The following is a 16,052-nucleotide window of genomic DNA, read 5'->3' as shown; positions in this document are numbered from 1 at the left end:
TACTGGAAACAGAATAAAAATTATTATTACCCTCACGGCAACATTTTAATCACCCTTTACCTATATATTGATTATAATTAACCAGATGGAGATCTCTACTCTAGATAATTTATGCAAAAAATACTTGGACTAGAACTATTCAGATAGAAGCAAAATCCCATTTGCTTTAAGTTCTATTTATGGCTCATGTACTTTATCACTTATGAAACAAATATTTATAGTGGTGTACCTACTTCTTTCTAGGCCTTGAGGATAGGGCATTCATCTCTGTTAGCACCACTTAACCTCACACCAAAATGACTCCTTACTATTTAAACACAGCCTTGGCGCATGAACGTAATGACCCTAGGAGAAATAGAAATGGAGGCAAGGTAACAACATTTCTTGCAGAATAAAAGCACCACAAAATATAGAGACCACTAGAATTTTGGTGGGTCAAAAGATTTAATGACTATTTTCTAAAACTGTATATAAATGATCACCATCATTTGAAATATCTTCCTAAAAAGTAGAAGAAGGGGAAAGTTTGCTCGCAGAAAAGCATTATATGCATTTCCAGTGAGTAATTGTAAAGGGTCCAGCTGATTCCAAAAAGCAATTGTAAAGGGTTAGGGTATGCAAGGAAGAACATTTCCTTCTGAAAGGAACTGTTTCTTTAACATTTAAACCTTGTTGGTTGTTCACAAGATCACTTCATTTCCCCATGATTGTATATACCTTTCACTTCACACTCTTCAAAAGATTTTAATATTTTATTCATGAGTCTCTAAGTCAAACATCTCAGTTACTTAAAAATGCACAGCAAATCCAATTTATTCAAACATTCAAAAAACTTAATCTGATATTGTGGGACCATAGAAAGACAGTTGGTCTTTGTCCTCCGTTCCTAGCACAGAGCTTCTAAAACCCATGAAATCTCCTGAATAATAAGGGCAATAGGAGTCTCCTTCCTTCTAAGGAGGTGACTCTTGGCAGGACCCCAGAAAGCTTAAGGATCAGGGCTGATGGCCAGAGAAGCCAAACCTTGACTAGAAGCTTGGAACTTTCAGCCCCACCCCCTGGACCTCCAGGGAGGAGAGAGGGGCTGGAGATTGAGTTAATCACCAATGGCCAATGATTTAACCAATTGTGCCTACCTAACAAAACTGCCATAAAAACCCCTAAACAACGGGATTGAGAGAGTTTCTGAGGTGGCAAACACATCCATGTGCCACGAGGGTATCGTACCCTAACTCCAAGGGAACAGAGACTCCTGTGCTCAGGACCATTCCAGACATCACCGCCCTATATGCCTCTCCATCTGGCTGTTCATTGGTATCCTTTATAATAAACTGGTAAATTTAAATCAGTAAGTAAAGGACCTTTCTGAGTTCTGTGAGCCATTCTAGCATATTATGGAATCTAAAGAGGGGGGCTGTGGGAACCCCAAATTTGTAGCCAACTTGGATAGAAGTGTAAGTAACCTAGGGCCCCAAAACTTGCGACTAGTGTCTGAAGTGAGGACATCCCGTGGGACTGAGCCCTTAAACCTGTGGTGACCAATCCTAACTCAGGGTGGTTAGTGTCAGAATTGAATTGAACTGTAAGACACCCAGTTGGGGTCGGAGAATTGGAGAACTGGATGGTATCAGCAGGGGGAAAAAAATACAAAACCTCTCAGAAATTCTTCCTGCTTTATAAAATGTTTTATAAAAACCGGGTATCCTAATAGTAACTGAGCCTCTGAATGACCTTGAAGTGCTTTATGAATCACACCAGGATCGAATTGTGCTGTATTTACTTCAACAGACAATTATTTACACTCCAAGTACAGAGTTTTTTAACCATAGTTTCTTATTTCCTAATTCTGTCCCATTCTCGAGCTCCAGAAAACATTCTGCGTTAGTTTCCTACGGCTGCTTTAACAAATCACCACAAACTGGGTGGCTGACAACAGAAATATATGCTCTCGAAGGATGAAAAAAAACGGAGGCCGAAGTGCAAAATCAAGGTGTCGGGAGGTCCACACTCCCCACGGAGGCTCTAGGAGGAATCTGCTCCACGCTCTCTTAGCATCTGGTGACAGTGAGCATTCCTTAGCATTCTGTGGCTTGTGGCCACATAGCACATTCTCTGCTCCACCCTCACATCAACTTCTCCTCTCTGTATCTCTGTCTCCTCTTCTGTCTCTTATAAGGACACTTATCGTCGGACTTAGGGCCTATCCTGATAATCTAGGATGATCTCAAAATCCTTAACTCAATTCCATCTGCAGAGACCCTTCGTCCAAATAAGAAAACGTTCACGGGGCTGGGTAGGTGGTGTAATGGTTAAGTTTGCGTGCTCAACTTCGGTGGCCCAGGGTTCAAAGGGTTTGGATCCTGGGTGCGGACTTACACACTGCTCATTGAGCCATGCTGTGGTGGTGTCCCACATACAAGATAGAGGAAGACTGGCATAGATGTTAGCTCAGCGACAACCCTTCTCTAGCAAAAAGAGGAAGATTAGCAACAGATGTTAGCTCAGGGCCAAACAAAAAGAAAGAAAAGAAAACATTCACACATTCCAGGGTTAAGACATGGACATATCTTTTTAGAGGCTACCATTCAACCCACTACACTGTCTTATCCCTGCCCCCACACGCCACCAAAAACAGAAATTCTCTTTTGAAAAGAAATGTATGGCGAAATTAATAATTGAGGGGGAATCAAATTTAATATAACAGATCATACATTCCACAGACAAAATTTTATTCCTAGTGAATGGTAAAGCAAGCCAGCTGCAAGATACATCAGTTTAGTAATTTTAAGTAGATATATGTATAAATCTTGGTTCCCATAGACAGATGTTCCTTTGCAATCTAATCAGTCTTATGAGTTAAAAAAAGTGAGCCATACTGCCCCGTATGTTTTTCATATTTTTCAGATTCATACATTTATTCTTATGAGTTTCCTCACACACGCCAAATTCTAATATAAACAAAATATGTATCTCTTTTAAAAGAAAGGTCACACACATCTTTACATTTGGAAAAAAGTCTATTAATGCCTTTTTTCATCACTATTCTATAAGCACTTTATAGAGTTTACGTAATATATTGGAAATATTCACAAGTAAATGAACTGCTAAATTGCATATTGAATTATGTTTCTTTGTTCAGACTGAGTGGCAATACTTTAAACACACACACACCAAAAAATAAAATTAGGTACATGAAGAATTTCTAAAAAGTACTGGAGAGTTACAAATCACTGTTCTTTCAGCATAAATGATCAGAAACATAAGTGATTATGATTCTTAGGAGAAATTAATAAAAATATGCAGGAATGATTTACTCTTTCTTTTATAAAAGAAAAAAGTCCCCCTGAGAAAACAGAAACAAACAAAATTTTCTTTAATTTTGCCAGCTTGCTATGTCTCCTCTGACCCATAATAGTTCTAAAACCATGTCATAGTCTCCGTTTGGCCAAAAGAAGAACAGCTCTTCCGTTCATCTAGAGCAACGTTTATTTTTCAACAAGCCAATATAAGATACAGATTCATAAGTCACGTCTTCAACAATGGAGAGAAACAGGTCAATGTGTTCTAGAAATATGAAATTATGTTAACGAACATGGAAGCTCTTACAGAAAACCTTTGTTTACAGGTTGTCCTTCTTGAGTAGCTACACTTTAGGTAGGCAAACCTTAATAAATAAAGGCAGCCATATAAGAACAGACATCACGTAACACATTGACCTTTAGCTGCTATAATATAATGTAAGCCATGTCTATATTGCACTGTGAGTGACTCGCGCCAGAACTGAATAATTCACTGAGGTCACCTACGAACCATTCATGTGGTTGCAACGTCAACTGTGAGGGTTGGAAAAAGCGAACTTCCTGATTCTGTCGCACGTGGTAACTGCCTGAGCAGAGGCGTTTGCACATCTCTCGTCACTTGTCATCACTTCGATTGCGGCACATCCTGAGTGTAGTCACCCCGCCCCTTCTCACCTGCCCTTTAAGAGCAGCGGCCTCTCCCTCCAGTTACCCCAGCTTTAACAGCTTGGTTCATTTTTACTTCTCCCTCCGCCCTCCTCCCTCACATGCAGCCTGGCTGTCTTCCAGGGGTCTCTGACATCAAGGCCCCCGTCACTCCAGTGATTCCAGACAGCAGCTTTAAATTACGTCACTCTATGTACATGCTCGCTCTTTCCTTCTACACCAATTAGGAACGTCTTTCCCTCTATTAATATTAATAGCGTGTTGAATACATACAACACATGAGGCACTGGTCTAAGCACTTTACATACATTAACTTGTTTAATCTTGAGAAGGTTCTATATTTACTCCCCCATTTCACAGTCGAGGAAACTAAGGTACAGACAGTTTAAGCAAGTTGCCCAAGGTCACACAGCTGATAAATGACAAAAGTAGGATTCGAATTGGGGCCTTCTGGCTCTAGAACCCAATCTCAACTCTGAGGCTTTCATGTCCTTCTGCCCTCCCCACTCCCCATCCTAACCATTCTTACTTTCTTCTCAACACCCTGTAACCAACATGAACCACTAAAGCCAGTCAGGCAAGACTCCTCACTGCCTGGAAATGCACCCAGCCTATTTCTGTCCCTCTGATTCCACACAGCACTAAAAACGCCCTCCCTTCTGTTTTCTGCTTATTCATATCCTACCTATTCTTCAAAGCCAAATCAAGTCCCACTTCTTCCAAGCAGGCTTCCCTGATGGCTTAAGATTTTATTTCATTCTCTTGATTGCTACATCAGTCACAGTGTGCCCACACAATTGAGGACTTATTTTTGTATCTTCTTTGTTTCCCCAGTATACTCATTCATTGGACAAATACATTTTTTTTGAGGACCAAAAAATTCCATGGAAGGCTTGGATACTGGTCTAGAGGTTGAGGGTACAGCTGTGAACAAGATGCATGAGGCTCTCATGAGACCAACATTTGGGGCAGAGAACAAAAGAGATAATAAATAAATAAACAAAATATCAGCTCTCCAGCAAAGAGCGTTTCAAACAGAAAGAAAACGAGTGAATTCTGCATGCTTAAAGAATAGAAAGAAAGATGGCGGGGTTGGGGCCTGAGAAAGGTGGGGGAAAGTAGCACAAGATATAAATGACTTCTTTGACGATATCGACAAAATTTTTTATTATTTCCCCTACATGGCCTGGACTAATGGTAAGCAGAGTGGCAGCATTTCAATACTACCAAATTATTTAGAGATGTAAATTAAGGCTGGACCATACAGCTACCCGAAAAGAATGCAATTATCTGTCACTGAGCACGAAGAGATAACTAATCTAAATAACTGGACCCAAAAGCATATCAACTTCCTGGGTACACTGGTAAAATAGGATAAATAATTATTAAACTCCTCCCCCTTGGACCTTTGTTACATAAATAGCAGAAGAACCATTACCGAAACATTCTGATAACGTTACGGTCCCCTGAAGTTATGGTCAGATGGCTGCCAGTTACATATCTCTGGCAGAAAAACTACAACTAACCAATCCCATCAACCATCATGAGCAGAACACTTCTGAAATAACTCTGCTGCTGCAAATAATTTCTACAGCCTTAGCCTGCATTGAAATAGGCTACTGCAGATATTTGCAACCAACCAAACTTCTAAAGGATTTTCTGGTTTACAAACAGACTCACTTCATCTATATGCAGGACTGGACAAAAAGGAATGACTGACCTGTTGCAAATCATTAGTTCGAATGCACGGTTGCTCATTTCTCTGAATTCTCTGAATTAGGGAATATGTGCAAGGAAAAGCAAAGGGATAGAGAATCTGATCACTGAGAGAGAGAGGTCGGGGTGGGTGGCAGAGAGAAACACAAAGCTCTCTGCTTATAGTAAAAGCAACCCTGTAAAAATGGACTAATCCAGATGTTTCTCTACAGTGTAGGGTCTAGACTCTAGACTCTGCAGGAGAAATCTACTGAATCTCGACTGAATGGACAATACAAGAAGGCCTCCTATCACACTTCTTGGGAAAAATCAAATTTCTACATTGAGAGAGTGATCTCACTAAAACACGAAGATGGAGAGAGCTCTTGTGTGATCAAAATGGTTCTCATGATCCCACCTAGACAGACAGCTCAACTCCTCCTGGAAGCCCTCTCTGATTAAACTATATCATTCCACATCTCCTGGGCACTTGCATGCTCACAGTGTATCCCATCATACTTTGCTTTGCAATTGTTCTCCAACGGTTTATCTTCTACCTAGATTATCAACTTCTCAAGAAAGTGTGATTTCATTCTACAGCCATCCATGCTGGCTGCCCGACCCTGCCCTTCAAGCTCCTAGTAGAGTGCAGCGCTCTGCACATAGAGATGCGCTGTGTTTAAGCTTACGGGTAGAAATCTCCTGCAAAGGAAATCTAACTTGAATTATCTCGGGTTGATTCCTCCTGGCCGTTTGACCATTTTGCTGCATATCAAGTTCTCTACAAATGGGCCACACAGAATCCAATTGACTTAAGGACACTACTAAATATCAATTTGTCATATTAACCAATTTCACCAGACAAAAGCCAAGAAAGGCAGTCATCCAGATAGCTCAGGGAAAGGAGAAACAATTATCTGTTTTTAACCTGAATTACTTAGTAAAACAGGGCTTATAATGGAAATGTCAGGTTTGGGGGCATTATTATAATGTGCCAATGCATCCTTTTCGAGTAGATGTGCCATGTTCTTATAGAAAAATATTCATGGAAATTCATTTGACCTTCACCATGGTAATATTCCACTACTATATAATAATTACAGTAGAGGGACGGCCCAGTGGCATAGTGGTTAAGTTCACATGCTCCGCTTCAGTGGCCTGGGGTTCACAGGTTCAGATCCCAGGCGCACACCTAACACTGCTCATCAAGCCACACTGTGGCAGCATCCCATATAAAATGGAAGAAGATTGGCACAGATGTTAGCTCAGTGACAATCTTCCTCAAGCAAAAAGAGGAAAATCGGTAACAGATGTTAGCTCAGGGCCAATCTTCCTCACACACATAAAAAATAAATAATAATAATAATTACAGTAGAGAGTGCCCTCACTCTGTAACTCAAGAAAGTGAAATGAAATACCCACAGTAACCACACCCAAAGTCAAGCCTCAAAGTCAAGCTTAAGCCTCACACGCCAGGCTCAAGTTCAATACCTCTCCCATCACCTCTCTCTGTACTTGTTTTTTGCTGAAAAGCAAAAGTACGGCTATTGAATTGATGATTTCTAGGACATTTCAGAAGTTGTACACCATAAGTACCTGGAGGACAGAGACAACATCTACTTAATGCATTGCATTTTGCTTGGGTTCTGTACCACAAGTTTGCAGCTTGGTCAACAGCGTATTTGACACTGATGTCAAAGTTCCCAAATGGAAGAAATTTAACCACCTTTGCACCGTGGTTTATTTTTCTTAACTTTACATCTCTCATCCTGGACGCATTTCCTTGCTGAAACTAAAGTCCAACCACCAGCTGACAGAAAATTTCAAAATAACAATGACCAAATCCCGAAGCTAGCCAGCTGGACTCACTAGCAGAGAAATGTTTGGCGAATGACTTCTTAAACACAAGGGCAGACCCATCAAAGAGGTGAGGCAGTAACTCCCTGCTCAGAATGTTTTCTCCTTAACATTTTACAGTCTGCACTTGCTATCTTGCTCTTCTCTGAACACAGAGTAAGTTTTTAGCAAAGAGAAAGCTAGAAGAGAGAACAACATGCTCTTTTAAGAGCTGTCCTTCATAAGCAAAGGTGAGGCCACTCATCAAGCAGACATGTGCTTTGCGTGGCTTTGTTCAATATAACCATACCCCCCTTTACATAATAAGGGATGTGCTCCTAGCAGGGGGGACAAAAGGTCAACCAAGTATGTGTCAAGAGAATCACATTCTCCCATTTTCTTACATTGCCATTTCAGAGCTACCTCAGCATTATTCTGATTTGGCAATGCTACTCCTTCCTCCATCCCCAGACCTGACAAGCAGTTCACCAATAAATAAAAACGTAAACGAACCAAACTAGCTCCACTTTAAAGGAATAGTGTCACAAATCCTTCCTCCAATTTTTTTTCACCTGGATAATTGTTCTTAACTTTTTAAAAAGCAGGGTGCACACGCAGCGGATCACATGTTTGATTGACAGATATAATTCACGGTGTGGGATGTGGCCCTGACATTGTTCCAGGTGTCCATGCACAGCTCTCTGGCTATGCTCTGGTTAAAACCCTGTCCTTGCCTTCATTAGCATAAGGTGCTAAGTAACCGGTGTCACTGTCACATGAATGGAAAAGATTTGTTCCTGGTGGCTCTCTGCCTATCACAAGGATGGGAATTTAAGACGGTAAAGGTTACCTATAAGAGAGAAACTTTTCAATGAATCATTATCTGGGCTCATTCACAGCTCTAGGACTAGAATTACACATATTTTAGCACTTTCTCTTAACATATTCCATACGTGCGGTCACTGATAGCCAAAGAGGAAAATAAAACTTAACCAATTGACTGAGCAGATCTCCATATCTGATCCCATTATGTGAATGTCAGAATAAACTTTAAAATAAATAAATAAATAAGTTTTGAATTTTAGGCCACATCTTCCCCGGAGGTCTGGGTTAAGGGAAGTGACAGGCCCAAGGTCACAAAGTCATTGACAGAACACCCACGCTTGCCCAGGGAGCAGTGCAGCATCAGACCGCGGTTTGAATTTGCAGGGCAGGGAAGGATGCGATATCCGATTGATCTCAACTGGAGGAGATACCAGTTCTTCAACCAAAAGGACACTGAAATAGGTCAGCAGATACTACTCAAAACAGATCTGACTCTTCAATGGAAAACACTAGCTGGATTAAAGGGAAGGGCTGAGTTTGGACAAGTCACTTGACAGAAAGCCCGGCTGGCTGGGGAAATCTGGAAATCTCGCCTGCCAATCAACAAAATGAAGTGGTGTAAAAGAAGTCTCGATATTTTTTTAAAGAAAAATATATGAACAGATCACTCTTCGTAGTAAAGCTCTGTCACACCTCTCTAAAGCATCCTTAATACTGCAGCTTCTCAGAGAAATCCTGCGAGCAACGTGGCCGGTCTTAAGCATCGAGATTCTTAAAGCCCTGTTTGCAGTTCTCAACCCCACTAGAATCCCCATCACCACCACCCCTCAAAAAGTCCTGAATTGCTCTGCCGCACTTTTCCAGGTGCAAGGTCTGGGTTCCGAGGGGCTTGGGGGTAGGGGGGTGGGGGGGATAGTGTGATAGAGGAGGGAGCGAAAGCTGGCCAGGACTAGAAACCCTCCACCCCAAGAGGCTGCCCAGCCTTCCCGCTGCAGGGCAGCCCCGCCGCCAGTCTTCCCCGCGCTCCCTCTGCAGGATCGCCCTGCAGGTTCTCCTCGTCCAGGCGTGACCGCCCCCGCGCGAGGGAAATGCCACGTTTTGGGTCTTTCCAAAAGCGGGCGGTCAGCTCCTGTCCCGAAAATGAGGATGGGGAGAGGGGGCTGCACGCCCTCCCTCCCCGGGGTCCCTGCACTCTTCCTTCCCGCCGCTTCTCTCCTGGCCTCACCGGCAGAGGCGACCCGCCCTGCAGACCTCCCCACCGCTCCGAGTCGCTGTCCCCGCGCCCCCGCCTGCCGCGCTCACCTCGGCCCGCGCCCGCGCTGGCGGCGGTGGAGTTCCCGCAGCCCATCTCGCCGCCGGCCGGCGCAGCGCGCTAGGAGCTGGCGGCCGCAGGTTCTGGGGGCGGAGACGGAGGCGCAGGGAGGCAGGCCCCGAGCGGGAGGCCCGCGGGGGGCGCGCGGGGGCCGCCCCCTCCAGCCGCCGGGGGGCGTGGAGCAGGGCGGGCCGGGGAGGAAGCCGCCCGCAGCCCTCTCCTCCGCCCCACTCGGGGACCCCGCCGGACCCACCCGTCTCCTCGGCAACCGCGGCGCCGGCCAATCCGCAGCCTCCTGCGGGCTCCCCGGCCGGGCATTGGTCGTCGTTAAGAGGGGGCGGGAGTTTAAAGTGGGTTTTGGGGCGAGGGCGAGGCTGTGGGCGTGGTCGGCGCGGGCGGTAGGTGAGCGAAGGGGTGGAGGATGCCCACCTGCCTACCCTCCACATCCTCTTTGCCTTTTCTTTCCCCACTTCCCCTCCCTCCTCCAGGATGTGGGGAGAAGAGGAAGTGGTAGGGAACACCTGTTTTGCGCACACTGGGAGCCCCCAAAAATGTTACTGACTGAATGATGTTCTCGTCTGAAGCCAGAGCCGAAATCCATTTCTGCTTTAACAGTGAGCTAATACAACTCTGTTCCCCCATCCCATTGGCTAATAAAGAACATAAAGTCTTCCCCAGGTTGGTCATATTACGCTATTCCACTTTAAAATAAATGTCTGCTGCAATTGTGGTAACCTGGATCTGGGACCTGCACTCTGATTTAATGACAGAACTGTGAATTTACGTGGCGCCTTTCAACCTAGTAGTCGGACAAGTGTTGCTGGAGTCAGACTGTCCAAGTTACAATCTTTGCTCTGCCCTTTAACAGCTGCGTGACCTCAGTAAAATTATTTAACCCATTAGTGTATCACTTCTTTTACCTGTAAAATGGCAGTAATAAGTCAGGTATATGTATAGCATCTAATACAGTGCCTGACCCTAAAAACGTGCCAGTTCTTCTTAAATCTATTAGAAATGAATCCTAATTCCCTGAAGGAAACGCCTAGCTGGTTTATCATGATGTCCTCCTGGCTCATAGCACAGACTCAATAAATGTTTTGTGAGATGAATTCAAGCCAGGAATTAAATCTCCATTTTAAATCCACTTAATATTTATAGAGAGCCTAACCTGTGCCAAGTCCTTTGTGAAAATTAAGTTCTGGTGATACAAACATGTGGGAGACAGTCTAGCCAGGCAGACAGATTATAAACAAATTAATTACAATATACCAGGGATGCCAACAGAGGAATACAGTGCTATGGAAGCCCAGAGGATGCTGGGATACTGGTTAAAAGACTCATAAAACCATAGAGTTTTGTTTAGAGAAAACCTGGAACGAGAGTCAAGGCCATGCTGGACTGTTGAACAAGACCTTTGAGGCAATGATGAGGACTGAGGACTCCTATCATTCGGGATACAAAAGATACACCATCCCCCATGTGAAAATTAGATACACTTGGGCGTGTGCTGAGATTGGGCAAATGAGGGTGTTTTCGAGTTTGTTTGAATTCTAGAAGCACTGCTTCTCCACCTTGGCCCCCACTTTCTTGGTTCAGTGGCTACCCCCAGACAAATCCAGAATTGATGGGAGAGGAAGCAGGGGGTGATCAAACAGCCGAAAGAAATGCTCTTGCTTATTTCTGCACAGTCTGACGCTGGACTGTAGCCCTCGGACACTTGTAAGAAAGGGAAAAACAGACACTGATATCCAGAAACCGGCCCGACGCAGCTAGGCTTTTGTGTTCTCCTGTGGAGCACAGTCGTGCAGAATATCAATATCAGACAAAGCTACCCTATAACCTGAGGATGTGAGACCCGATACGAGACCACTCAGTAATCTTGTCTATCTACGACAAAAACAAAGTTGATGGCAAACCACAAAAACAGCGACCGCAGCCCCATCCTGGACAATGTGAACGACTGCTACTTCTCTACTAGTTGCAGTTGTAGCCCCATACCAGTCTTCTGCCTTATAGATGAGATTTATTAAGAATATCCCATTGTAGCATTGTCCCTGCTTCCTGACAACGTCCAATCCAGAAAAAAAAATCCTTTCTTAAACCTCGAACAAAATCACCTACTTCGAACACAAATCCTATAAGTTCTTTTCTAACACCCTGTTCCTGAGCTACCTCATGGTTCCTCATGGTGGCCATTCTCTTTCGCTGCAATGAGCAATAAATCCAACTTGTTTAACTACTAGTATTTTCTGGTGGTCCTTGGCAGGAGCACATTGACCCTTGAAAATAATATGTCCTCCGCCTTATAAGGTTATAGAGTGTGTTATCTATCCATTCTTCCAACAAACACTATTGAGCATCTCCTTTGTGCCAGCCACTCTTTCGCATGTTTAGGATATAGAAATGAACAGAGCACAGAGGAAAAACCCAGTAGGAGGAAACAGATCAAAATCAAACAAAAGATAATTTTAGGTACTATAAGTGTGATGGACAAAAACAAAGCATGGCAGTGGAATAGGTGACTAAAGTATAAGGAAAGGTGTTATTTTAGGTAGAGTGGTCAAGAAAGGTCTCCCTGAGGAAGGCATATTTTAGCTGAGGTCTGATTGATGAGAAGAAATAAGACATGTGCAGAACAACACCCAGGCGGAAGGAATGGCAGGTGCAAGAGCCCTGAGGCAGGAAACTGCTAGGTATGTTTCGTGAAGAACAAAGGCCAGGATGGCTAGGTTAGAGCAGAGCTGGAGGGGGGTCGTCAGAGGGATAAGCCAGCTCACAGTGAGTGTGATGGGCTTTGTAAGGAGTTAAAATTTTTTCAAAGGGCAATGCAAAGTCATTTGATGAGACAAATCTATAAAAAGCTCCAAATAAACTGTGAGACATATAGTAAATGCCTCATAAATGTCAGTCCTCTCCCTAATGTGGGGTGAAAGAGTAAGTCTAGTATCTCCTTTTCCTTTTTAGGAATTTATCTTATTTTATAGACAATGGTTAAATGCATTTCGATGTTTTCAAAAACAATGAGTCAAAAGAAAATCATTATTGCTTGCCTCATTTCCTGACTGGTCAATTTTAGGTTCTTTCTCTGTGCCAGTAAAATCACACTGTTTAGCTTTTGTTTTCAATCTTCTGACAAGAACTGATGTGGTGTGAAGGAGAGAGAAGAGGTGTGTGACTGAAATTGTTCTGACAAGGAAAAGAGAGCATGGAGCTAAGTTGGTCTCCATTTTCCTGGTTTTTCTTCCATAAAGGGCTCCCCCTGAAAAAGTTTGACAGCTGAGTTTTATTTTTGTTTTCCTCTTTTTCCCTGCTGACATGCTGCAAGATGGCTGCCTCCACTCTGAGTACCTCATGCACACACCATATCCAGCAAGGAAAAGGGAGTAACGTCAGGAGGCCCCCAGAACGCTTCCTCTCCTATTTCATTTGCCCGGATTGGATCCTGTGCCCCTTCCTGATCCAACCACTGGGAAGGCCAATAGGATGGTTATAATTGACCCTGGGACATTACAATTTACGCCTGAGTCATGACAGGAAGTGCAGGATGGACACCTGAACGAAATTGGGGCTCTGCCAGCAAAAAAAAAAAACAAAAACAAAAACAAAAAATGAAAAGAAAAAAGGAGGGAATAATTAATAGCTTTTGAATCAGTAATTATGATAGATATTACAAATGTGCCCCAATATCTAGTTTGCTGGATTTGGCTTCCTACCCCCTTGGAGATGGGCATGGACATATGGCTAACTTTGGCTGAGAAATGCGGGTAAAAGTGAAAGATGGCTTGGCAGCTCTATGAGTTCTGGTCTGCTGGGGGTCAGGAGTTAGGAATGCAAGAGATGTATTATGGGTAATGCCTGAAAGATACAGGGACCAGAGGCAGGCAGGGAAAGCCATCAAGCTGCATTGCAGCTCTGACATGCGTCAGGGGGAAATAGGAAAAGAGATACCTAAGTAGACTGGGTAGGAAGAGGCTCCGACAGGGGGCGACTGTAAGAAAGTCTTGGCCAAGGCCAAGGGGAACTTTAAATGCAGATTGCCTGTAGGCTAGCCTCATGTTGGGCAGTGGTAGCCAGGCTCAGTAACCCACCAGGCTGCCAGCTGCCCAGAGAGATCTTGGCCTCAGCTTGAACACAGCAGCAGATCCGAAGGTGCCAAGAGCTGGGAGCTGTCAGCCAACTTCACTCCTCAAGCAGCTTCTCTTTTGCAAGATCTGAGCAGCGCATCTCCAAGCCTGCTGCTGAGGAAGCCGCTCTTGACAGTGAGTGCTACATTCTCCAGCTGCGAGGACTCTGGAAGTACTTGTGGAGGAGTTGCGTCTTCCATCAGCCTGGATTCCTAAGTCACTACATCAGGCAGCTCTCCACCCACACCCACAATGGACTTGCAGCATGAGCAAGAAAGGAACTTTTGTTGCTTCTAAGCCACTGAGAGGTTAGGGTCGTGCTATCATAATTTACCTATCATATCAAAACAGAGCATAGCATTTCACGGCGTATCATCACACAGATACAGCAACTACCTGTGTCTGCTACAGTATAATTTTCAAATGTACTGGCATAAATTGATCACAGTAGTTTCTTGATTTGGATCTCTTTTATATCTGTGAGTGGCTGTGCCCCCTTTTGCCTTCCCATAGTGTTTATTTGCACTTTTTCTTTCTTTCTTTCCGGATTTGTCTTGCTGTAGATCTGTCCATTTTTTTGGAGTTTTCAGAGTCCACTTTTAATTTTTAATTTGTTTTGTTTTGTTTTCAATTCATTTCTTTCCAGCCCTTATCTTTATTATTTTCTTCTTTCTAATTTCTTTGAGTTTACTGTGTTATTTTTATAACTTCTTGAATTAAACACCAAATTCATTTGTCTTCTTTCTTTCTTCTAAATATTGCTTATGCTGCAGCCCAGAAGTTTTGATATTTCCTATTTTCAAGTTTGTCCTTTATAAATACTTTGCAACTTCCATTATCTATTAATCCATGAATCATTGAGAACTTTTTTGTTTCCAAGTGAATTTCATTTTTAGAATGTGTTAATATTTTTACTATTGATTTTAATTTGTCGTGATGAGAGTTATCACTATGAAAATGATGGTTTCAAATATACTGGGACTTCCCTCGTCATTCTCTCCATTTAATATTTGAACATGTTTCAAAACATTTTCTTATGGTATGTATTACTTATTCAGCCTGTAAATGACATTTTTTAGCAGACAACATTGAATGTATGTGTGTCATATCTCTCTGATTAAGCTGTTAGCACCTAGAGGACAGAGACGGTCCCCTACAGTTTTTATTTCCTTATTGCACTATAAGAGCAGGTAAAATGTTTTTGTGTGAGTATAAATGGAGGGAGGTGAGAGGGGGAGAAAGAGAATGGTTGTAAAAATATTTTTTAGCCCAACTGCCATTGTCAATCCTAGGGCTGATTTTTCAAGACAACTTTACGTCATCTTTCTGAAAACAATAATAACAGATTTTTGAGCTCTTAACATGGGTCGGGCACGATGCTAACTACTTTGCATGGATTATCTCATTTAATCCTCATGAAAATCCTAAGGGGTAGGTTCTGTTGGGTGGTTCGCAGACTTAATAGGAAGGCTGGGAACCAGACCTGGGAAGCAGCCAGGAAGCAAGGGAGACTGGGGGATGGGGACAATGCAGCCACAGGATGCTGTTCCTGTCCACCAGTGCCACTGTCCCTGCCGCTGCCTCTACCCACCACTGCTGCTGTCACAAACCCAACCCCACCCTCACTTAACTGTGGGCCACTCTATCAAGATTCAAAGCCTGGGGAGGGAAGATCCAAGGCCAAATGCTATAGGGTCAGAGAGAGAAAGAAGCTGTCCTCCCCTCGTGACTTAAACAGCACGATTTTCCCAGAACTTGAGAAAGACCTCATTTTCTGAGTAGTTTAAAATGGCGGTTATCCACCATAACATGTGTAGCATTTGATTTAAGAATGTTGCATCCAATGCTTTCATTTGAGAGGGAGGAGATACAGTAAAGAAGTCTTGCTCACCATTGCTTTATTAGTTAACAGAGCAAGAACTTGAACCCAGGGCTTCTCATTTCCTGTCCAACACTCTCGACAATATTGTTCTGCCTGTTTCATCTTGAAAAACAGACTGGAGTGATGGCATCTCTCTGACTATCCTCCTCTGCAGATACTATCCTTCCTTTGGGAGAATGTGAGATTGAGGGGTGTGGACCTTTGGGCGTCAAATAACCACCAGATTTGGGAGGTAGCTTTGGCTCTGAAAACCTAGAGAGTTTGCTGAGGAGCCCAGAGTTGCTGGCTGGGGAGGCAGGGGTGGAAGGTACTTAGCAAGGAGCCACCAGCACTGTAAGAGAGAAGGATAACCACATCTTTCCCTGGCGCCTGCTCCAGGGCACATCTCTCTAGAGCTAAAGCTCGGCCTCAGT

General features: G+C 43.5%; 1 protein-coding gene across 1 annotated transcript in view; it reads right to left on the bottom strand.

Moving 5' to 3' along the window:
• LOC103552692 (uncharacterized) overlaps positions 1 to 10,079 on the bottom strand; it is a 36,995-nt gene extending 26,916 nt beyond the window's left edge. Inside the window, exon 1 of the mRNA XM_070599165.1 lies at positions 9,624 to 10,079. Coding sequence (XP_070455266.1) covers positions 9,624 to 10,079 — 456 coding nt within the window. The remainder of the gene's footprint in view (positions 1 to 9,623) is intronic.
• Positions 10,080 to 16,052: the final 5,973 nt, after the last annotated feature.

The sequence above is a fragment of the Equus przewalskii genome, chromosome 29 (genome assembly GCF_037783145.1).
Source record: "Equus przewalskii isolate Varuska chromosome 29, EquPr2, whole genome shotgun sequence".
Lineage (NCBI taxonomy): Eukaryota > Metazoa > Chordata > Mammalia > Perissodactyla > Equidae > Equus > Equus przewalskii.
This window is presented reverse-complemented; position numbering and strand designations above follow the sequence as displayed.